Genomic DNA, 25,192 nt, shown 5'->3' with positions numbered 1-25,192 from the left:
AGTAACATGAAGTGAGATGTCTCACTATGGGATGCGCCTCATCGCGGAGCAAACAGAAGCATCAATCTCATTACGCCAATCCTGATTGGCTGGTGATCTTGACGTCAGCGTCAGGGAATTCACACCCTATAAGTAGCTTGCGCCACGACGCCTGCGTCATTCAAAAATAAGCACCTCTTCTCGCTTCACCATAGCAAGGAGGGCCGTCTGGTGAGACATCTCACTTCATGTTACTCTGAGAACTGGGGTTACGTAAGTAACCTATAGTTCTCATTCATAACACTCCGTTCGATGTCTCACTATGGGAAATTGTAGCTCCCGTATTGTCAGACGAGCTTATCTCGAAAATCACCAAACCAACCAGAACTTAACAGGTAGAGCTCTGACTCAACCAGGTGCCCAGCACTGCTTGAGTCACACTGGGAGCAGAACGTCCAGCCTGTTAAGAGGCGGACAAAAGTGAGCGGCGAGGATCAGCTCGCCGCTGCACCAATGTCTTGGATGGGAGACATCCTGGACAGAGCCCAGGATGCAGCCAGACCCTGAGTCGAAAGAGCTCGCGGACCCGAGGGTGCCTGCGAACTCTGACTCGTATGGGCCCCAAAGCAATTGCTTCCACAAACCAGTGGGAGAGCCGTTGCTTAGTAACAGGCTTGCCCTTATAAGGGTTAGCCCAGGACACAAGGGGTTGGTCATTATGACGGAGCACCCTTGATCTGTCCCTGTACGTGCGTACAGCACGGGCTAGACACGGCAAATCCGGCTGCTGTTCCCCGGAGGAATACAGTGGCGGGGAGGATGCCTCAAAGTCAAATGTGGTACCTGAACCAACCGCCTTAAGATAAAGGCAGGGTTGGGCTTCAACCACACTCTGTTTGCCCTGGGGCGAACTGAGTGCATGAAGACTGTACAGATAGTGCATGAGTGCCACTGGCTCGCTTGGCAGCTGCCAGGGTCAGCTTTATGTCACACTGTATTCAGATTGTACCACTCACGGGCCAGGCCCATAGAGCCCAGCGCTCTGGGTGTGGGTGAAAGATCGCCCCCCCCCCGCTTGGGACAGTATGTCCCTGCGTAGTGGGAGCTGCCATGGCTGCCCGCACAGCAGCTGATATATCTCCGCTAGCCAGTACATAGCTGGCCAGTGCGGAGCTATCAGGATAAGTGTGTGGCGTTGCTCTCTCACTCTGGCCAGAGTTGGGGGTATCAGAGCCAGGGGTGGGAACGCATACAGAAGGCCCAGGGGCCAATCGTGCGCGAGTGCATCCACGCCTAACGATGCATTTAGATCGCGCATCGAAAAGAACAGCTGACACTGAGCGTTGTCTTTCGATGCGAACAGATCCACCGCGGCTCTGCCGTAACGCACCCACAGCTGGCTCACAATCCTTGGATGTAGAGTCCAGTCTGCATAAAGTGGTATACCTCTGGACAGTAGATCTGTCCCGAGGTTCATCACTCCCGGTACGTGCGTCGCTCTCAGAGAGAGGAGACGTCTACCGCTCCATAGGATCAGTTTGCGCGCCAGTGTGTGTAACTGGAGAGAACGCAAACCCCCTTGGCGGTTTATATACGATATTGTGGTCGTATTGTCTGTCCTCACAAGGACGTGATGTCACCTGAGGAAAGGCAGAAAGCGTTTCAGGGTGAGAAACACAGCTAAAAGCTCCAGGTAATTTATGTGCGCCCGCTGGAGGTCTCTGCTCCAGAGACCCCTCACCGGGCGACCTTCATAAATACCTCCCCAACCTGTCAGACATGCGTCCGTGGTGACCACTTTCTGTGAAAGGACAGCACCCATAGGCACACCTCATACTAGAAAAGTTGGGTGCAGCCAGTGGCGCAGTGCCATTACGCATTTCACAGTAACCATCACTCTCCGCGCGCCATGGTTTAGTTTTAGGGCGGCCACCCAGCGCTGAAACTCCCTCATGTGTAAGCGTCCCAGTCGTACGACCAGGATGGCTGACGCCATGAGCCCCAGCAATCGCAGGCATGATCTGAAGAGAACATGTTTGCGCAGCTGGAAAAGAGCGAGACAAGCTCTGAAAGCTTTCACTCTATCCGCTGACAAGCGAGCTGAAAAGGGCACCGAGTTCAGGCGTAAACCCAGGAAGAGTATAGTCTGCGCGGGGCACAACATGCTCTTCTCTGTGTTTATTATGAAACCCAGGATGAGCAGGTGCTTTACGACGACATTTGTCTGCGTAACAGCCTCCTGCTCCGACTGCGAGAAGCAGCCAGTCGTCCAGGTAGGTCGCCAGGCGAATACCCTGTTGTCTTAACGGGGCTATCGCGGCTTCCGTACATCGTACAAACACCCTTGGACTGAGAGACAGACCGACGGGGAGTACTCTGTATTCATAACAGATCCCCTGAAATGCGAATCTCAGATATTTCCTGTGTGGGTAATATACTGGGATATGAAAATACGCATCTTTCAGGTCGACTGATGTAAACCAGTCGTCTTGTCGCACGAGCCGCAGCAGAGATGTGTGAGTGAGCATTCTGAACTTATATCTTTTTAGATATTTGTTCAGAGCCCTCAAATCAAGTATTGGCCGAATTCCGTTCCCTCCCCGTTTGGGAACGAGGAAGTACTTGGAATAGAAGCCGCCCTGACTCTGCTCGGCGGGTACAATAGATATAGCCCTCTTTTCTAGGAGTGAGAGAATCTCTCTCTCCAGAATATGGGCTGACTCTCCTCGGGCCTGCGAATGCAGAATGCCCGAGAAGCGAGGGGGGGGGTGACAGTGAATTGGAGTCTGTAGCCCCGTGTAACTGTCTTGAAAACCCAAGCAGATGATGTGAGCATCTTCCACTGCATGCTCCTTAGAGCCAGTGGAGATGTCACGTCTCTTCCCCTCTGAGTCTCTATTTGTTGTGTTATGGGGCCCTCTAGTGTCTGAACACAGTGGTGCCCCTTTTCGACAATCCCCACCGACACTGCGCATGCGCATGACGGTGGTGCCTTCACAACCCCAGCCGGCACTGCGCATGCGCGTGGCGGTGGTGCCTTCACAGACCCGCCTGTAATCCGCCTTTTGAGAGATGCCGTAGCTGCTCTCAGAAGGGGAACAGTTGACGGGCTGTTTATTGGTTTTATTGTTTTTCTTTTCATTTTTTTTTGAGCTGCGCCCTCGGCCTGAAGCCTGGATGCGTCAGCGGCAAATGTTTTATGACAGAAAAATCAACAAATGTGTGACATGTGTTTGTGCGGACTTGAGGATGGTGTTGAGGCATCTCTCGAGGCGGCGGGAACACATTTAGAGCTGGGGAACCGTGGACTTCCAGCTCTGTCACAGAGGGGAGAAGGAGGGGCTGTAACGCCGCTCGCTTCTTCTTCCTCGACTGCTGGCCGAAATTCTGGGTTGGCTGCGCCTGAGCTGCAGCCGGAACCGGAGATTTTCTAGGCCATCTCGCCCTCGTCTCCAGCCTGGGCTGGGGACTCGGGGCGGGCTGCGACCTCGGTGTTTTAAACCGAGCAGGGTTCGAGGCAGCTTGGGCGAAGGACTGCTGCTGCGAAGGCAGCGGCTGGACCCTTCGAGGGAGGCAGAGGTGGAGTGCCTCGTCCTCCTTCTTTTTCGACTCACACCGCCTTTGCATGGAGGCGAGAGCGGAGCCGAAAATTCCCTCGGGAACGATGGGCATATCCAGCAAATCCTCCTTTTCCTGGTCTGGGAGGTTGGTGAGGTTGAGCCATCTCGCTCTTTCCTGCACCACCATGATCCCCATTGCCTTGCCCGTGGCCTGGACGGCGCAGCGTTGGACACGGAGACAAATGTCCGTGACCGCTGCCATCTCGTCCAGACTGGTTGCCCCCGGGTTACCCGACAGGTCCTCGCAGAGCTCCGCTTGGTAAGCGGTTAGCAGCGAGGACACATTCAGGGCCCTGGCGGACAACGCTGCGGCTTTGTAGGACCATTCAGTCATTGTCGACTGAAATCGGTCCGACTTTGCTGGCAGCGTGGGGTTCCTGCTTGGTGACGGGCCCATCCTCGGTAGGAGGTGGGCCGCTACCAGCGGTTCCATGGGCGGTATGCGGAGCAGGCCGAGCTTCTCCATTCCGTCACAGTCTAGGGAGGAGGCACCCTGGATTGGGACCTTGTTGCTGAAGGGCCGGTCTCTCCACGAGACTGACACCTCATCCAACATCTCCGGGAAGACTGGAAGGAGTTGCCTCTTCGTCCGCGCTGCTTGGGGAAAATGTTTCCCTTCGTAGCGGGACCTGGAGGTCTCCTTGGCCATTTCAGGCCACGGGATGTCGAGTCTGGCCGCGGCGCGTTTACACACGGCCTGCAGGTCCATGCTCAGACAGGGCGAAGCTGGTGTGCTATCGCCCGGGGAGAGCAGCCCTCGCTCCAGGCTTTGCAGCCTGAGCCGATGACATGAAGATGTCCTCTTCATGTTCATCCGACTCGGACAGGAGGAACACCGAGGCGTCCTCTTCGTCCTCATCGTAGTCCAGCTCGAGGACATCCTCCGCGGGTGAGACCATGGTGAGGTCTAACCGGGAGTCCCAGCTCGGTAAAGCGTGGGGTCCTGTTCCCGCGTGTCTTGCCGTCACCGGGTCCCGGCCTGCCAGGGCGCGGGATTCCGGTTCTGCAGCCATCGCAGATAATGAGCCCCAGACCGACACGGAGAGGGGTTCACTCTCTGCGGCGGACGCCCCCACGTCTTGACTGCCGGCCGGCAGGTCAGTGGACATGGGGGGGTCCTGCTCCGACAGGCTAGCTTGGCGTGCTAGCCGTCGGCGGAGGCTCTTCACGGTGAAGCGGACACAATGTCCGCACGAGCCGGGGTTGTCGATAGCGCCTCGGGCGTGTTCCAGCCCGAGGCAGGACGAGCAGACCTGGTGTGTGTCTGTGCCCGAGATCTTCAACCCGCAGCCGCAGAGTCGAGCCACCGAGTCCCTGACTCCTCTGGTGTGAGGGAGAGAGGCGTCCATCTTGTTCGCCTCGTGGCGTGGAGAGGACCCGCTCTCAACAGGTAAGTTGGGAGAAAAAAGGTGTTACCACCCTGTCCTTAATCCGGAGAAAAGGACGGTGTGGGTCTTTTATTCCCGGAGAATACTGGCTGGTGTGACAGTATGCTCCTTTAATCCTTTCCTCCTCCGTGGGGAAGAGAAAATAAAAAGCTTCCTCGCTACCGTGGTGTCGATAGTGAGGGAGCGAGCTAGCAACAGGTGTGTTGCTAGCTTGAAAAAATCAGACCTACCTTACTTTCCGGGGAAAGAGAACGGCGAGGTCGATTTCAATACTAACTGGCGTTAGTATTACCGTCTTCCTGCAAAGCAGAAGGAGTAGCCGGCGAGCGCCCGTCGACCGAAATGGTTATATTTGGGTTCAGTCTGTGGACCGTTAAGCTTGTCCGGCTACTATAGAGATGTGCTCTGAAGCGAGAAGAGGTGTTTGAATGACGCATGCGTTGTGGCGCAAGCTACTTATAGGGGGTGAATTCCCTGACGCTGACGTCAAGATCTCCAGCCAATCAGGATTGGCGTAATGAGATTGATGCTTCTGTTTGCTCCGCGATGAGGCGCATCCCATAGTGAGACATCAAACGGAGTGTTATGAATGAGAACCCTGTTACAAAAGTGCTGATTCTGGGTCTGGCCCTCATGTTGCCGAGCTGCTGCTGGCCACGCCCCTTTGGGGAGTCCGTCCGCATGCAAGCAGTGAGCTCTGTGAAGAGAAGAGTGTCTGCTCTGCCCACTCAGCTAAATGCTGCCGTGATTAAACCCCATATGTTCCAAACCACATCAAGCATTAATTCTGAAACAGTTTGGAGCTCTAATGCTTTCTCTCACATGGGTTTACCACAAGGACAGTACCTTTTATATCCAGATTCTTTACACATACTCTCTCCAGTACAGGTTAGCTCTGAGTGTTAGCGATGCTTGCTAATGTAAACACAGACCATATTATTTCCAAAACAGGTTGTGCCTTGTTTCTGATACAGCACATAGCTTGACATGTTCTTTATTCAGTGTTTATCGCGAGAACAGTTCCATTATATATATATAATATATATGTAAACAACTTTACTCTAAGTCCCTCCCTTAGACATCCTGCTGAATACACCGAAACATAGCTGAGGGTGGGGATTCAGCTAGCGACTGTACATGGGGACGATAGGTTGGGACGTGGGTGGAACGTTGCCAGGAGTCAATGTAGAACCAGCCCACATTTTAGTAATGTCGTCATGACAGCAGCAAATCTGGATCAGCTCAGTTGTATCCCCGTTTTTAGAGATGTGGGTAAGGAGGAAAAGAGAGAGGGTTGTATTTTCTGAAACTTTGTGGGTCTCCTTACACACTGGGTTACTGACACATATAAGACATCAACAAGTGCATTTTACACAATAGGTGACCTTTAATGTCTACTATACTGTAATTGGACCATCATTTACAAAATCAATATCATGCTGTATTGAAAAAGTCCGGAGCAATTGAGACCATAAACTCGTCAGGTAAAAGTTTACTGAGAGATTAACCCCCCCAACAATTCACAAGGTGGCTTTAAAAACACTGTGAAGCAGAAAATAAAATTATTTCTCCTCTGTTAACTCATCTTCACCTCCAGGACATAAGGGAATGAGTCCAATCAATTTGAGGAAGTGGGCTGACGACATGGGGTTTCAACATGTACTCTCTGGTGTTTAAACCAAAGGCAGCGCTGAAAAAGACCCTGTTTGAATTAGGTTGATACACAAAGAAACAAAAACATTATCAGAATACTTTATTTATCGCAGGGGACATTTGATTTTGTTAGCAACCAAACCGTGTTACCATAGCTAAATATTGTATTTCCCTTTGCTGCTACTATAGATAACTGTACTATATTTGAATCGTTGTTTTCATTGTCTATCCTCCTAATCTTACTGACACAGTACCTCGGCCACCTGGGCTTGGGTTGACCTCCTCCTGTGTCCCTGCACCCCCGCTGACTTCAAAGCAGACATGAAAGAGTCATTTGCACCAATAGAGCTAGTGAAAACCAAAAGCAGGTTTAGAACAAATCCCTTGACTGTAATACCTGCCACAGCTCACGGAAATATTCCCTTATGCATTACATTAGGACTATTCAATTCCTAGTCTTACACTGAAACACAGGGATTACCAGAGCAAAGTAATGTGGGGAGGATGTTAAGAGATGTTGAAATTAAACTGGATCTCGGGAATATAGAACACCTTCAGTAAAATTGAGCTGTCTGTCGAGTGAAAACAAGGCTTTTACTGCTCACTCAATTTAAAATTCTCCCTTTTGTATTCTGTCTGGCTTCATCTGCCTCGGCTTTGTGTGGATAGGTAGCTCCGATCATTAAAACGCATCCCATCCCTTCATCCCACTGGTAATTAGGGGGTAATGGAGCCCTGGCTCAGAGAAATCGGACAGCACAGAGCCAGAGCGCTTACCTTGCCAGCACCAATCTGAAGCAGAGGGAGAGGCCTGTCCCGCTGATTTGACCTACCAGAAGCCCCAAGCGGCTCTGGAAGGAGCTCCCTCCTCTTCAGCCTCCGTCTCTAGGGCCTGTCAAGTGCATTAGCTATTTGCTGCTTAGCACTTTGTTGTATTGATTTATTGTCCTCTATACATGAAGTGAAGGATGTACAAACACTATGTGCCTGTTGTGCTGAAACAGAATTACTGCACAATACAGTTGAGGTTTTTCTATGAGAAACAAAAGCAAAAAACAGGATCATGGCCATCTGTGTTGGGTTGTGGCACAATACAGGCACCCGTTTAGTGTTTTTGCCATCCCAAATCCACACTTTTAAACTACTTGCATGCAGTGTATTTCAAATAATGCAAACATATTTTAGAATAAGTGATGGAACTCCCCTCATTTATTTGTTTTATATTCATCTTGATTAGTACTACTGTACCTTCAAAGCACTCTCTTTAAATAATTCACCTTTTAAAGGCGACATATTACGCTCATGTTCAGGTTCATATTTGTATGTAGTGTCTCTACTGTGACATGTCTCCATGCTTTAATGTTCAAAAAGCTCCTTGTTTCTCTCATACTGCCTGTGCTGCAGCACCTCTTTTCACCCTCTGTCTGAAACCAGAGCCCAGTCTGCTCTGATTGGTTAGCTGGCCGGCTCTGTTATGATTGGTCAACCACTTAGAGATATCCCCCCCCTTAGCCTATCCAACCCTGTCTCCTAAAAATTACGTTCCCACAGAACTAAACTACATTCTGAATTACGTTTAGCTTGAAACGTATTTACTCCCACGTTACGTTCGTTATGAACGTATCTAAAATACGTTTATTTTCTACATATCTTCTAGAAACATATTTTCTCCCACGTTACGTTCCTTATGAACGTATCTTAAATACGTTTATTTTCTACATATCTTTGCAATTTATTGTCTTGCTTATAATAATGATAATAGTCATTTATAAATATCATTTTAGAGCACACCTTTGAAATCGAGAATCAGGCTCGATATATGGTTACATTAAAATCAGTAGGCGAGGCTGTAATTTCGCCAGCTGTTACTCTCATGAGCGAGGCAGAAAATAATAGTTTTAACATGACAAAAAGCTGCTGTGTCGTTTACCTCAAACATTAAAACAAATCCAGAGTTACGTGTTTCTGTACTTCCTCTAAGAAGAAAAGACAGTAAAAGAAGAGCTCTGTGGCTTCAGGCTTGATCGCCGTTCAAATTACAGCGTTGGTTTCCCCAAAAGTGGGCGGGGCTGTAAAGTGACGTAGATTTTACTATCATCTATTATTCAAAACCATTCTATTTATTCTAACGTAAATTACATGCCAGTGTTTTATCTTTTTATTTATTTGTTTTTATTTTAAATCGTATAAACGTCTGTGAGGAAAATAAATGGGGTTTAGAGCCTCAAAATACTGAAATCTGTATTTTTTAAAATATTTTCCTTCTAATTTGTTATTCTTTTCTAAATAACACACTGTTATTTACTCAACAATAACACACAATTATCCTTGTTTTTATTTATTTGTTTAATTCTATAATCTTGGGCTTTTTAGCCGTAAATAAAGTCACCAGAAACAGACGGGACATTTCGAGATTTAGGATGGCCGAAGACACTACACTACCCATAATCCCCAGCTATCGTTTGGGACTACAGTCCCGTTGACAAACCCCGTGATGTTGGAGTGGCAGTGCGCCAAGGTTACGCCGAGCGTCAAGCTCTTTGAAATGGAACGAAACCACGGCAGACTATTCAAAACTGGACTCGAACGCCCCCCGAGAAATACACATGCTGGCTATTGTGTTTCGCAACATGTTCTCTATGGCACGTATCTACTGGGAATTGTAGTTTTAAAAGACGTTTTTCCCAAAATTAGAAGTTGCCAGTATTAAACTGTGTACAGCCCTGGAGGTTTAGGCGATAGGAAACACATTGGTGTGTACACATTTAAAACATGTAATTACTAAATGGGTAAAAATCGCTTATATCCATAATGGGCAGCATTAATATATACCCACACGACAGCTTACTTTGTAATTCTACTCCACTACAATTCTACTCCACTACACCCCCTCTCGTCACCTGCGGTCCTCTGACAAAGGGCTGCTCTCCATCCAGCGCTCCAAGCTGAAAACATTTGGCAACAGAGCCTTCAGTGTCGCAGCCCCCACCCTCTGGAATTCTCTCCCCTGTGCAATCAGGAATGCAGACACTCTGGACACCTTCAAAAAACACCTCAAACACCATCTGTTCACTCAGGCCTTTGGCCTCAACTAATATACAGTACTCAGCAACCTGTTCCTGTTTTTGTTTTCTTCAGCCTATGTATCTTTATTATTACTTTTTGTTTTGTTACTTCCCATTGTAAAGCGTCCTTGGGTTTCGTGAAAGGCGCTATATAAATTTAAATTATTATTATTATTATTATTAGAGGTTAACCTGGTATTTTTACTCCACTACATTTAGTTTAGTTACTTTGCAGATTCTGATTAATGATGTGAAATATAAACAACCCTTAAAGCAGACTTTAGTTACACCTGAGTAAAATTCAGGTAAGGTGATTGTCAAGTGCCAACAATCAGGAGAGATATTTGATAGGTGGTGCTTGAGAAGACGAAACATTTATCTGCAGATCTCTATAAAGTATATTCATTACTCGTTATTCTCTACTAATAGTTAATTAAAAACTGTATAATGGCTATTTTGCACATCCCTTTCAAGATTTTAAGATTTTCTAAGGTTTATTGATCATATACACAACTTGGGTTGCAGGTTCCTCAACAGCGCATTACAAGACATCTATCAATATGTGTGTACCTCCACCATTAAACTGTCATATTCTGCACATTTCTTATTCTATCTACATACATAAGAGTATAATTAATGTGTATAATATCAGTTAAAAGAAGTGCTTCAACATAGTTAACATGGCAGGAAAGCAATATATTAGACGTTAAGTACTTTGTCAGGCTTAATATTCATCGGTAGATAGATACCCCCAAAGCTTTTTTCTTGTTTAAAATAAGACCTTAACCTAAAGTATTCTTTAATGTGTTAATAAAGGTTAATTCGTTTTTCTGTTTTGCACATCCTCATATTAATATCTTTGTACATCCGGCACTAAACTGTTTTATTATAGAGATCACTTATAGTATCTTCTTGACTTTTTATATTCTATATTTCTATCATTGACCTTCTACTTTCCCCCTATGAAAGTATGTACTCTTAATATTGTTTCATCAAATAACATTATTCAACAAAAATAATTCAATAACGTGCTTTAACCACTAGGCGGTGCACACAAGGTACACACAGCATACTAATAATAACTTTGTATTATTAGTGTAGAATACTTATGTATGTATAACATCTGAAGATGTGTAGTTTTATTCATGTTTTTACATAATTTTACAGGATATTGCTATATTATTTCACATGTTTTACTTCTACACATTAATATCTGATTTGTAAAACATCACAGACAGAAAGGTATATCCGTCATTTAATGGTACGCTATTGAAATTCTGAATCCATAGATGTGTCTCCCATCACCCAAATCCCCTGACTATTCTCTCAACTCAGTATTTACATTCTTATATTCAAAGAAAATCAGTAATATCTTTAAAAACTACAAGTCCTTTTCTATCAGCTGTGCACCGTTATGGTGTAAATATAACCTATTATCTACCAATTGGATCAAATATAAAAGTCACCCGAATTACTATTGATACTGCAAGGAGACGTATTTTGTGAAAAGAAATTGAAGATGTTGTTTAATTGTTGATATATTTATGATCCACATCAAGTATTCAGTTTTGGCGGCAGTTCCTCATGTTTGTCTAGAAGTCTTCTCATCAGGGCTCTATAAATAAAGAACTACGGCAGATGTATAATATTTAATGCAGCCGAACCGTGTATTACAATGCCGTTATGTGATGACTTCCAAAGAGAAAAGCAAGAACACTCTGAATTAGGTATTATTTTATTTTTCGTTTTCGGATATCACAACTTATTAACACCATATCCCAGCGTTTATTGCGGCTAAAACATCCAATCAACGAGCTTCAAGCTGAGGATCTTGGGTAATCAGTTCGGTGGGTTTGTGGTGTGTATCGCTCGAAATGTCCCGTCTGTTTCCGGTGACTTTATTTACGGCTAAAAAGCCCAAGATTATAGAATTAAACGAATAAATAAAAACAAGGATAATTGTGTGTTATGGTTGAGTAAATAACAGTGTGTTATTTAGAAAAGAATAACAAATTAGAAGGAAAAGATTTAAAAAAATACAGATTTCAGTATTTTGAGGCTCTAAACCCCATTTATTTTCCTCACAGACGGGAAAAAAGTCCGACATTATACGATTTAAAATAAAAACAAATAAATAAAAAGATAAAACACTGGCATGTAATTTACGTTAGAATAAATAGAATGGTTTTGAATAATAGATGATAGTAAAACGTCACTTTACAGCCCCGCCCACTTTTGGGGAAACCAACGCTGTCATTTGAACGGCGATCAAGCCTGAAGCCACAGAGCTCTTCTTTTACTGTCCTTTCTTCTTAGAGGAAGTACAGAAACAAGTAACTCTGGATTTGTTTTAATCTTTGAGGTGCAATAAACGACACAGCAGCTTTTTGTCATGTTAAAACTATTATTTTCTGCCTCGCTCATGAGAGTAACAGCTGCCGAAATTACAGCCTCGCCTACTGATTTTAATTTAACCATATATCGAGCCCGATTCTCGATTTCAAATGTGTGCTCTAAAATGATATTTATAAATGACTATTATCATTATTATAAGCAAGGCAATAAATGGCAAAGATATGTAGAAAATAAACGTATTTAAGATACGTTCATAACGAACGTAACGTGGGAGAAAATACGTTTCTAGAAGATATGTAGAAAATAAACGTATTTAAGATACGTTCATAACGAACGTAACGTGGGAGAAGATATGTTTCTAGAAGATATGTAAAAAATAAACGTATTTAAGATACGTTCATAACGAACGTAACGTGGGAGAAAATACGTTTCAAGAAGATATGTAGAAAATAAACGTATTTAAGATACGTTCATAACGAACGTAACGTGGGAGAAGATATGTTTCTAGAAGATATGTAGAAAATAAACGTATTTGAGATACGTTCATAACAAACGTAACGTGGGAGAAAATACGTTTCTAGCTAAACGTAATTGAGAATGCAGTTTAGTTCTGTGGGAACGTAATTTTTAGGAGACAGGGTTGGCCTATCACATACAAGGTGTTGGAGCGCTACCAAATATAAGTCAAAATGTTATATAGTGTTGTCACTATGTTACAGATGCAAACAAACAAGTTCAATGGAGCCATTTCAGTCGGGGGGAGTGTGTGGGAGAGAAACTCCCTCTGGAGGGCACACAGAGATTGTAGCCTTTGCAGACCATTTACATGCACAGAAACCTATATAAACACTACAGGAAAGGGAAAAAACACATAAAGCATGGTAGGGCCCCTTTAATAGACCACCTTTTACTCTTATAATTCTTCCTGTATTCTTGTCTTCCTTTTTTAGCTGTATTTTCTCTTTGTCTCCATCCTCCAGGTGAAGGTGGAGGTGGAAGATGATGAAGGATCAGTGGAGGAACTGGAGGAAGAGGAGGAGGAGAACTGGGAGAAAGCTCTGTCTGTGGAGCGCTTTGCAGACATCCTCAGTGACTCTGCTTCCACCAGCGGAGACAGGGTGGGCCGGAACTACACAGAGAAAGACTTTGAATGTAAGCAGAGCGACCATGTACTGTGTACAAATACTATATACTCATTATACCTACAACTGCACAATAACTCATCAAGTGCTCTGTAACCCAGTGATGAGTGTTAATCCACATTACAATCAGAAAGCAAGCTACCTGCGTAAGAATGATTTCCTTCCAATATATTTGTTAGTAATATTTGCCCTCACATTTTTTATATTGTATATTTATTTTATATTTCATATTTTCTACAGATGTTTCAGCCTGTTTACATCTCATATCCACAGGGTTTGGTGGGAAACCAGAAGATGAGTGACAGGCTGTGAGATAAAGCTCCGAATAATAACCTCCCCTGATAATGCTGCTGTCATCCTCAGGAGAGATCATTACAATTTGCAGTGTCAACTGTGTTTCATATCAGAAGTACAAAAAAACAATTATGTGCCGGCTGTTCATAGAAATATATACTTCTCCCATACTTTGTTCAGCTAGATGTCACATGTTTTAAAAAGCAAAACACTAACGCAGTCTAACTCCCATCTCATAAAATACGTCTGTTCTAAATAAACCTCTGTGTTGACAGGGAAAAACCGGAGGCCTGTACTACGAAGCCGGTTCAACCTAACCTGGATATGTTTGAGTTAGCCGGTTGGCCTAATCCAAAACATACGCGCTCTCGCTAAACTGTACTACGACGCTGGTTATCAAGTGGATCGCTCAAGCCAGCCGTGTCCTATCTAGTTAGGTGCGCGTTCACATGAAAGTGGTGGTATTTGGAGCATTCGACCAATCACAAACATGGAGAAGCGTACTGACAGCGCAGCGTCATACTTCCTGAATGAAAAGTGAACAATAATATTAGTCAAATATGAAGACGTTAAACTTTAAACATCCATGACTTAAACACTTTATCCAGGATAAAAGCCACAGAGCTGCACCTGCAAGGTGAATACAGCTGGCAAAAGAAAAAGTGTTTGAATGCGTACATTAACAGGTTTATGATATCACTGCCCCGTCTAACACACGATCTGACTTTAATTACATTTGACTCGAGTGTTTCGTCAACTTAATGTGTAAAATAATACTTCTGCTTACAGTATGTGACACTGTGAGTGTTGTACGGCCAGATACGGCTCAGCTGACTCGGATAAGGAAATATATGATAGGCCTACATTATGATGTGATATGAATGATAATGGGACACATCGACGTCTGCACTCACAGTGCCGCGGACTGTAGGCTACGTAATGTTACTTTGATCCGGTTACTTATGTTGTGGCAGATATTTAATTAAGCTTTCTTAACACTAATGTTATAATAGTCAGATTGCTCTGAAGATGGAGGTGATATTCTATTAATGTTCACGTTCATACAGTCGGTGATTTTTGCCGGCCTTCTTTCCTGCAACGGCAGTTTTTCTGTATTTCCTTTCTCCTGTAATATGACTTGATCGCTTTAAACTCCGCACACTGAGCTCTGATTGGTCAGCAGGCGGTGCTTTCACTGAGTTGATCTCTTAGCCTGCAACCTAACCTGCTCCGGAGCAGGTTAGCGGCTCAGCATAAGTTACCATGGAGATCTAGCCCGCTAAAAAGAGAACCAGCGTCGTAGGACCGGAAACCCCGAGTTTTCCCTGAAGTTAGCCGGCTAAGCGAAAATCCTGCTTCGTACAGGCCTCTGGTGTGGTTAAGGCAACATAACAACATAAACCTCCTAGGGTTAGGCAAAGATTATGATTTGGTTTAAAATTAATATATGTTTGTTATGTGGTTAAGCTCATTATGTTCTAAAAAAATGTTGCTCCAAAATCAAGTAAAATAATAATAAAAACAAGGTGTTCTGCTTGTAATAGCTGTGTAGTGAACACGTGCTGAGTCTTGATGGGATATTTAGTTAAATTAGATCTTGTAATTAGCTTGGAAAACATATTTTGAACTATATTTACCAGAATCAGGAAATGTTGTTACAAAATAAAAATAAGATTAATACAATTTATTTCTTAGAAGAAGATGATCCATCTTTTACAAATATCACAGCAGCTTGAAAGAAATAGTTTCATCTGAGATACAACTAAGATGTTTTGAAGAGTCTTGAAGATACTTAAGATGCATTGTCTAAAAACAAGACCGTATATCTCACTGCATTGTTACTTCTTAAGTTATTATGTCTTATATCAATTGTAAAGACATATTCTGACTAGATATTAGACAATTATACTATACTATACAATTCTACTTAGTTTAAGTTATGCACAAAACTATACACAACTTGACTATTGGTTTCACATGAGATGTAAATTCCGGTCTCCTGGGTGTAAGTTATTTTCTTTTGTTACATCCAGACCAGCGGTTGGAGAAGTACTCAGATCTTGTACTTGAGTAAAAGAAGAAGTACCAGAGTATAGAAATACTCTGTTACAAATAAAAGCCCAGCATTAGCATCAAGGTATTAGCATCAAAATATACTCAAAGTAACTAAAGTAAAAGTAGTCATTGTGCAGATTGGTTCATTTCAGAATAATATGTATGATATGTTTTGATTATAATTATTGATGCATTGATTGTTATCAATTTGTTTTTTGTTGATTCTATTTCCCATCCTTAATCCAGATCTGCAAAGTTACTAAAGGTATTCAATATATGTAGTGGAGTAAAGGTACACCATTTACCTCTGAATTGTAGTGGAGTAGAAGAAGCAAAACATTGAAATACTCAAGCAAAGTACAAGTACCTCTACAAATCCAGTAGACTTAACATTTACTGTGATGTATTTTTATCTGATTCTTCATTTTGACAGATCACAGACACACATTTCCCCATACGCACCACCCCTTATCCACCCACCTACCCCTGGCCCAACGTTTACGCAAGAGGGTGCACAGCATGGAAAGACGGCACAAAAAGAAACGGAAAAAAAGAAGGACCTCTCTCCCCCCCTCCGAAGAAACGCCCACCATCCAAGAGGTAGATGAGGAAGAGGCCGATTCTGAGACGGACAGACAGGCAGGGTCCGCCTCCAAAGAGAGACCGGATATCCAACCACAGGTAAAATAGGACTGAGGAACCATGTGACCTGTACAATGTAAAGTTTCTCAACTCCCCGCTTGAACTAGGTATGTCCAAGCACGTTCCTCCCCTCTCACTGATCTTCCTCTTCCTCTCAGTTTAGTTTGGGGAGCCAAGATGACTTGGAGGAACCCCATCCGCCCAATACCTTCCACACAGAAAATGAAGAACATCTATTATCAAGGAAAGCTGCCCCTGCTGTGATTAAGGGGGAGGTTCATAATGGAGGAATTACTGTTCTTCAACAGAAGGAGGAGGTGCATGGAGAGGAAGGAGCTCGCAACAGGTAGGCTGTTATACAATCAGGTTCTGTTTGTTCTGAAAACTGTTGTCTGCATGGGCTCATGATCGCAGTAAAGGTAGTACCAAGTGGGAACCTGATCAATTAAGCTAATGCGGGAATGTCTTAAAGCTGCATTATTTTGAATGGCCAATAGGGGCCACTCAACTTGTTGCTAATTCTAAATTGTTTAGAAGTCAATGAAAAAAATGACCCGACCCGAATCGTCCTTCTTTTGAACCTGATTTTTGCTTTCCAAATGAATATCACCGTTAAAAATTGAAAAGACATAGCCTACACATGAACATTGCTAACCAAGCTAGCATTTGATGGTAACTTAGCATTATGCTACTAGAGAGCAAGATATTGGATTCAGTGGAGCAGAGCTGAAGATGAATACTAATGTAAATTCTGAATGTATACAGTAATTAGGCAGTTATTTTTTATAGCTTTTGTCGGAAGAATTTTACAACATGATCATTTGTCAGTTTTCTGCTGCTACCGTGTTGTATACGTTGTTATATGTTCATCCAATATGTGGCTCATTCGCAGCCCATTGGTGCACTTTGTTCAAAAGCTATTATCTAACTTTGTCTATCGTTCCTCTGGGGTTGGGTTAGCAGCGTACAGTAGGTTCATCAGGCCGTTTCCCCTGTGAACAGCTGCTAAGCTGCTAGCTGTGGCTGGAAACAATTTGATTAGAGAAATGAGAATGAAATGAAACTGTGGGCCATAAAACTAAAACAATTCAGCTTGAAGATGCCAAAACGCTCCGTAGAGTTGGGTTTTAATTATCTGTTGGTTTGTTACTATGAGCACAGTAAACACCGTCTTTGAATCCATTGTTATTGGATGATATACAACTATAATTATGCAGCTTTAAAGGTTTGTTGTTAGTTTATCCTTTTATTACTCTTCGTCCATTTCGCCAGGGAGTGTTTACTGGTTTCGTAAAATGAATTGCACATTACTCGGCAGTATGTTGCTATGGTTACCTGCAGTTTAATATACCTGGTGGACTGGTTTACTGTCGACTAGTTAAACTAACACACAAACGTTTGTGTTGTACCACTTTCCAAATATAGCGCCCAACTGCCAGGCATGAAATGAGCATATTGCTGATCATATAATAGAGGACACCAGCTGGATTAAAATTATTTAATTAATATTCAAATGTTTCTAAATTTGGAGCTGACCCCTTGCATCAAATGTATCTGTAACACTTTTAACCTGGACGGAGCTTCTTTGAAAACAGAATACAGCAGACAGGAAGAGTTGTTTCTGCTCTAAATTAACTTTACATTAGTATCTTGTTCAAGACATGAAATAAAATCAACCCTAAGACCCATATATACAGTTCTTAAGGCTTTGATGGTTATATGAAAGCACAGAGACCCCACCATGCCTGTGCCATGTGAGAGAGTGTTGCTGTGAGAGGGGATGACTCAGTGGGTTAGTGAATAGAGCCCTATGGTCCTAACGCTGTGTTGTGAAGCCCTCTGCTGGTGAAGAGACCACAATGCAACCCAAATACTAATAAGCATGTCAGTCAGCAGCACTGTTGAATTTATAGTGAGTTATTTATATTTCAATATCCACATTTGAAAGCATTGTACCTCATTATTTTTGTATTTCATTCAATAAGTATGTTATTCTTTAGAGGTACATTTGTGTCAAAGTATGAACAGATCATCAATCCGTGTCTGAATGTGTAATGTGTACATCACAAACAATCAACTGAATGGGTTAAGGTTAGTTCAGGTTGGCAGTAATCATTTATAAATAGTGACCAGACTGCATGCTCTCATTTTGAAATAAAGAAAACCATGTCAAAGGGAGGCCATCATGGGCTTTTGAAAAATGGCCACAATTATTTTTTCGCTGAGATCCGTTTATTTGCAAAATCATTATTAGCATCCATATCTTTTTTGCATTTGTGGAAGGTGTCTTAGATTCAAAGATTTCAGTTTTGGTCTGTTCATACAAATATTAAAAAGGATAACCTACCTCTATATAATTATGGCAACATTTGATCATCTTTAATCAACGTTTTTCTTTGTGTCAGTGCTCGCTCAGGATCAGACCCCTCAAGTTCAACCAAAAATCGTGCCTGGTTCCGTAGGAGGCCCATCCACCATCGGCTGGCCGGCGCCCAGCGGAGCAACTATGACCTGCGGGAGCGGATCTGCATCGGCAGCATGACCGCTCTGGAGACCGCTGTCTACCAGCAGGTGCCCACTGACGAGGCCGAGGCCCAGATGTTGGCCAGCGCCGACCTGGATGACATGAAAAGTAAGAAGCATCATAAATGAAGGCTTTAATTTAAGCTATACTATCTTTTTGCACTACTCACATTATCATATAGTTGGATAAATAGCCACATCACCAAGACAATTGGTGTGTTTTGTGTCACAGACTGGATTATATCAAGCTTCAGTGCATCATAGCATGACATCTTCCCATTGAACATTGACTTCAAGATGAGCAAACCAGAAGTGCCGAAATGCTAACTAATTTCCGGGTTGTATAACTCCTTTCTGCTCCGCTTTATTGGTGGTGTATTTGACAAACAAATATGTTGTTTTTTGGGGATTTACTGTATGATAGTCTGCACATATAATGTAGGATTACATCTGAGTCAGTTGCTATGTGGAAGTACATTTAATTCTGACTCTCTAGGTCACTTTACTGTTACCAGTTTACTGAAAAACTACCTTTTTATTTTCTTATTGCTATCAAGAAATCAAGGCTTTTGAGTGTGGAAGTGGAAGGTGATTTCAACTCATGCTAAATGTACTCTCTGAGATGACTAGTTCTACTTTTCACCCACGCCACGACAACTGTGTGGGGGAAGTTTGCAAGGTAGCTTTTTCTAACGCCACTGTGCTCTTCCTCTTCCATCAGACCTTCGTGATCACACCTGCTGTTGCTGCTAGGGTATTTATGATAACATTACCAAGTCCCTATAGCAGTTTAAGAAGTCATTCATTAAACATTCTCAATGTTCTCATTGTGTTAAGCCAGCCTACTGTTGATTTACTTTCCCACATCTCATTGGCTGACATCCTGTTTCTCTAAGTATTTGTGTTATTAATGAATTGGTCCTCAATTGAATTGGTTGCTAGTCGGTAAGTATTTCTCTTGGTTAATGCTACACTGAAATTAGGATACCATCTTAAAGGGAGAATGGCAAATATTTAAGATTTAAAGGTATAGCTTAATGTTAGTAGTGTAGTGTTAGTAAAATAAATGGAGGTTAGCCTTATATGTAAGTAGGTAAATGAGTAAATGTGAGGTATGAATAAAATAAATTGTGTTTTATGTATCTTCTGACGAAGAAAGAAAGAAAGGACCTAGCAATTTGAGTTGGCATTGATCTGAATATAAATGACTTCACACTTGTGGCTCTTTGGATCCACTGACAGCACAGAAAGTACTTTGTCGGTCTACCTAATGGAGAGGGTGCCATTATCTTGACTTTGTATTGTGGAAGACAGAATCCCACTGCTTTGATTACAATATAAATGCTTAGTTACAGTCTTATTTTTCCGTTATAGTAACAACATCACACAGTCTCTCTCAGAATAGTGCAGTTTGGTTTTAAGGCTGGATTCATGATTTTTATAAAGCGTTCAGCAGCCTCTACTGGCAGCAAAAAATACGCCTGCCTGTAGAACACATTAATAGTTTTTTATAAATTCTGGCTGATTTAATGTAAGTTTAAACGTTTGTCTTTTTAAATGTCAGTCAATGACACATGAATATTGGTAAATGTATTTTTAAAAATACATAGTTGGAGTTTTTGGTTAATCCTTTTCCATGACTGATTATGACTCAGCATCTTTGTCTCCAAAACAGGAAATAGCTTTAGCTGGTAGAAACAGTTTTTTCCTTAATTAAGAACTTATAAAAACAGACTTTTAAAGTTTGTGTTTTTTGTGCATACTGTGCATTATCTATTCCAATGTCTTAAACAGGACATTATTAACACAGAACACTTTCTCGTACAATGGGTAACACAAAGTGAATACAACAAACCTTACCAGAGCTAAAGTAGGTCATTTGCATTTCTTAACCCTTCTCTTGCGTTAGGTCACACCCCCCTTCCCATTCTATTTTACGGTCAAAATTGACCGGTGTGTTTTGCACGGTGATATCTCTGGAACCCCTTATCCAATTTTGATGGTTGACATCTCATTTGAACAGTCAAAGCAAGTGGAATCAAGGGATGACAGACAGAATGACACCAGGGGTGAATGTTATAATATTGCAGTAAGTTCAAAGATAGTGCTTACTATACATTACTGTATATTATAGAAATGCTTGCCATGTAGGCCGTGTTTACTGGAGATGGGAATGCTTTAGTTGGTGTTGTAGCTGAAATTCTTCCCGTTCCGATGATGTATGGGATGTATTGATTTGATACAAGCAAGCCAGACTTTCATGGTGTACTTTCAACTACAGTATATGGTCCGGACCCACCGGTGGGCCCATCAAGTTCAGCATTCACTGTGATGAATATAAAATAAGACACTGACACTGTTTTCCTCAGTGAACATTTAGAGAAAAATACATATATTCAGGGGCCTCTCCCTCAGGGGCCTCTCCCTCAGTGGCCTCGTCCTGGTCTGTTGACTGTTGGTCAGGCTCATAGTCTGGATCGCTGTTGTCTTCCATTTCTGAGACATCGTCCTCTATGTCTGGTTCAATCTCCTCCTTATCTGGTTTAAAACATTTGTCCCGAGCCTCTCTGACAGAAAATTGCCTAATCGGTTGCCTACTCATTGTGTCACTGAGTCAAATGTGAGCAAGGCACAAATATAACTGCTTGAGAGATAGTAATGGAGGCGCATTTAGCGCGAGAAAGTGAGAGGTTTTTCTTTCTCAAGGGGCACAGAGCTCGCACCTGTGAGAATGTATGATGCATTGTATCATACAGCGTGAGAAAGTGAGAGGTTCCCGTAACTTAGAGTAAATTGTTTTGTCTGGAAGGTACATAAGCACAAGAAGTGTGTGTGTGTGTGTGTGTGTGTGTGTGTGTGTGTGTGTATTGCAAGAGAAGGAATTGTAAACATCTGAAAAAAACCTGTGTTCACATCATTATTCAAAATATCCTTTACCTGGATTTTGACAAAAAGTGTGTACTCTAGAATAGGTTTACCTAAAAGCCTGTTTTATTCAGGACTCTGGTATAGTAACATTGGCTTGCCTGTTTGAAATAGTGGATCCTGTAAAGCCTGTATTTCCTCCCCTGCTGATCTGGTGCTGACCAGTGACATGTTTCTCACTGCTGCCTGTAACTTGGCTCCACTGTGGGCGTCCCACACATTCTGTCTCCTGACACCAATCTACCCAGCCCCCACATGCACTGATAGCAACAAGCATCCAACCAAATAACACGAAAGATGGAGGACAGAGAAATCTCGATATATACTCTGATTCTCTGTGAATAGTCATACTTACAATGACAGTAATAGCTATTGAAAATGTCCCACACCTCTCACGTATCCAGGGCAGAATCCTCTCTTCCAGTGTCCAGGGCATTGACTCCCATCGATTCCCCTTCAGCTGCCACCCTGCCTCTGGCGTTTCCTGCTTCACTACAACAGAGTAATCATTGACTGCTCACAAACCTGGAAACAGCAAATGGGGCAGGGGCACCCAGAGTCATTCAAAATCAGCTATTGGATTTGTAGAGAGCTGTGCCTTGCATTGACAGACCATGTTTAACACAGCTGTATTTCAGAGAGTAATGTTTGCCGGTACGGATCTGTTCTGCGAAATGCGTAGAGAGCACCAGAAGCCCCCCCACCCTCTGACAACAGAAATTACATTTGATAAGTCAGATACAGCATGAAAAAAGGCCGAGCAGGGGTGAATGTGGGTGTTAGGGATAGCAGCGGAAGAAGCAGTGATGCTAAGCAGCCTACATATGCACCCTTGTTTGATCAGATGCAGAGTGTGAATCGGCTGCTTTGCACATTATGATTTGTGTTTAATCCAATCCCATTATGTGTCTGTTTATTTCTATATATTCCATTAGCCTAGTGAGACTGTTTATTGATATGTGAATTTGTATATACTATGAAACATTTTTTTGTGTGTCTTTCAAATATTTCTACTTGTGTAATGCTTGACACTGCAGCTTGTTGAAAAATGATTTCCCAATTTTGGGATGAATAAATTATCACCTACCTCTTTTAATAATAAGCTGGAAATAAGAGAAGAGTTTGACAGCCAAGCTTGAATCCGTGGCCTGCCTGAACTAACGCTATGCTCAATGTCTTTAATCCTCAATTTCCCTTACAGTTAAAAGAAGTGTTTAGTCAACATTTTAGTTAGTTATATACCGATGACATTGTTTTCTCCCTGTCTATGTCTCAGTCCTAATCTTATCTCAGTGAAATCCTTTTTTTTAAAGAGAAATCCTGTATTGTAAGGATGATGAAAAGTACAGTTTATGACTGATCTAAAAAAGGCCTGCAGTGTAGAGATTCTCTTAGTTAATAAACCTGCTGATTGAATCCCATAATTTTAGGCATTTTAGTATTTAGCAGGTGAGTGTCAGATGAGTTGGAGATACGGTATGAAGAGCATCTTTATTAGGGATGGAAATTATGTGAGTAATATTGATGCATAAGCACATCTCCACTCACTTTCCAGGGCGAGTCTTTTATGCCAGAAACAACATTTGGGAATGTTATTAAATGTAATGCTATGGTGTTTTATGTTCTACAGAACTACACAAAGTTATATTTGGTGGAAATCTAATGCTATGCCAGGGTGTATGGATAGTCAATTGCTATATAATACTATAATGGTAATCAGAGAATGCAGACTTCTGTCAGGATTTTTTAAATTGTCCATTTCAAGATACAGATTCACTCAAAATGTATGGTCATTAACACCACAATATCTCACTAAGCAGAGTCCTGGATTTGATTCCTAGGTGTTCTATTATTATCATTTACTCTAGGTTATGCCTATTCAGATGAATGCAATTTTGGTGAAAAGGCCAACGTTCAAAAGTTGACCTTTCTGCACATCACATGGTTGGAAAGTGATGACAACACGATGGAAACAAAAGGCATCAACCCTTTTACTCAGATGTTGGTTTTCCAACAGCCATCAAGATCAATGAGCAGTGGACATCATTCAAAAAGGGCGGCACTACTATTCAGTCCCACAAAGTAGACCATCCCTTATCAATACTTCCTTTTGGAGTTGAAGCTAAGTGAAAGTTGCTACCATTTACGCAACTATCAACGTGGATACAGCACGGGGTCCAATGCAAAGGAAATAATTGCGATTTGTATTTTCTGGATGGAAGAGTAATTATTTTGACTGACTGACACATTTTTGTGCTTGTTTTTTACTTTTCAGAATTTTGACTCCATGAACACAGGCTATTTTTTCTTGGTTGCTTGAGGGAAAAATCTTTAAAAATCATCAGATGTTGTAGTTGGTTTGCAAAGTTAACCCTTAAGTTGTTTTGCAATACAACAGAGGTAGGCTAGTGGTCGCTGCGATACCCAGGCTCATCAGATCAGCGACCCAGTACAAACCACGGCGTTCAAGAGTCGAGAGCCCTGGATGAGCAGTGTGTCCACTAGGAGAGAGGAGGATAGCGGGAGGTACCGGCCGTGGAGATGACAGATATGGAGGAACAGAAGAACCAGGGGCATGAGACCTCTGATAACAAACTTGTCGCCGTCCACAAAGAACCAGAACGTCGGTGCAGTGTCCTAAAGGGCTTCGGCGTCCCAAACGTGGAAGGGGACTTTGAAGAGTTTGTTTTGGATTTTGATGACTATGACTTGCTTGAGTCAATCCACACTCATCTGGGGTCATCGCCCGAGACTCCACGTAAGTTGTATGCATTCATTTTTTACCGTTCAACAAAGAGCTATATTTAATTAAAATTTGATAGAAGTGAGAGTTACGTCAAGCTTCAGACCAAAGAAAATCTGATGCAATAATAACGCAGTGAGATATTCACATGGATGAGCATGATGACCGGATCTCACTCGTTTACATTGATTATGTAGCATGCCGATTGCTTAATTAATGGCAATATGAAGCTTATCCATGTCCGCAGACTGAACAGAGTTGTCCAAGGTATTGAGCGAATCGACTAGTGTTGGACTACTGCTGTTTCCTGCTCTCTCATTGATTTACTGGCACCCATTTGCCTCAGCTAGAGCGGAAAGACATTTCATTGACCAGCAACGTGTTCTCTATTTTTATCACTATTTGGATCATGACAAGTTCTGTGATGGAGCTAGTTTCCAACTTGTACAAATGTTATGAAGTTTATGTGTGTGTGTGCTAGCGCATGCGTGGTGAACTGTGTGTTAGAAAATATGAGATCTCAGACTGGCTTACCTGTACGTCAATCAAGTGGCAATAGTAAGGATGTATGATAGGCTAACTTTTTTTTCTTCTTTTCTTTCTTTTTCAATGCCATGTGATCTACAGTACCCACACTACCTTCGCGATCGACCGGTCGCTATTAAACTAAAGACATATCCAATAGCTCAAGATTCAAAGGTGTATTGTCATTTACACAACTACGGTGTAATTTTGTAATGTATGAAAAACTTAGATCGCAGGTTCCTCAACAGTGCAAGACATAGAAAAATAAATGTTAAAAAAACAA

The 25,192-nt window shown here is 42.6% G+C and overlaps 1 protein-coding gene across 1 annotated transcript in view; it reads left to right on the top strand.

The window, feature by feature from the left end:
- Positions 1-25,192, top strand: part of LOC117549488 (anion exchange protein 3-like) — a 121,055-nt gene that overhangs the window by 27,805 nt on the left and 68,058 nt on the right. The window contains 4 exon segments of the mRNA XM_034221453.1: positions 13,041-13,212; positions 15,985-16,232; positions 16,352-16,539; positions 18,599-18,825. Of these exon segments, the coding sequence (XP_034077344.1) occupies positions 13,041-13,212; positions 15,985-16,232; positions 16,352-16,539; positions 18,599-18,825 (835 nt within the window).

This window comes from Gymnodraco acuticeps, unplaced genomic scaffold (assembly GCF_902827175.1).
Source record: "Gymnodraco acuticeps unplaced genomic scaffold, fGymAcu1.1, whole genome shotgun sequence".
Taxonomy (NCBI): Eukaryota; Metazoa; Chordata; class Actinopteri; order Perciformes; family Bathydraconidae; genus Gymnodraco; species Gymnodraco acuticeps.
This window is presented reverse-complemented; position numbering and strand designations above follow the sequence as displayed.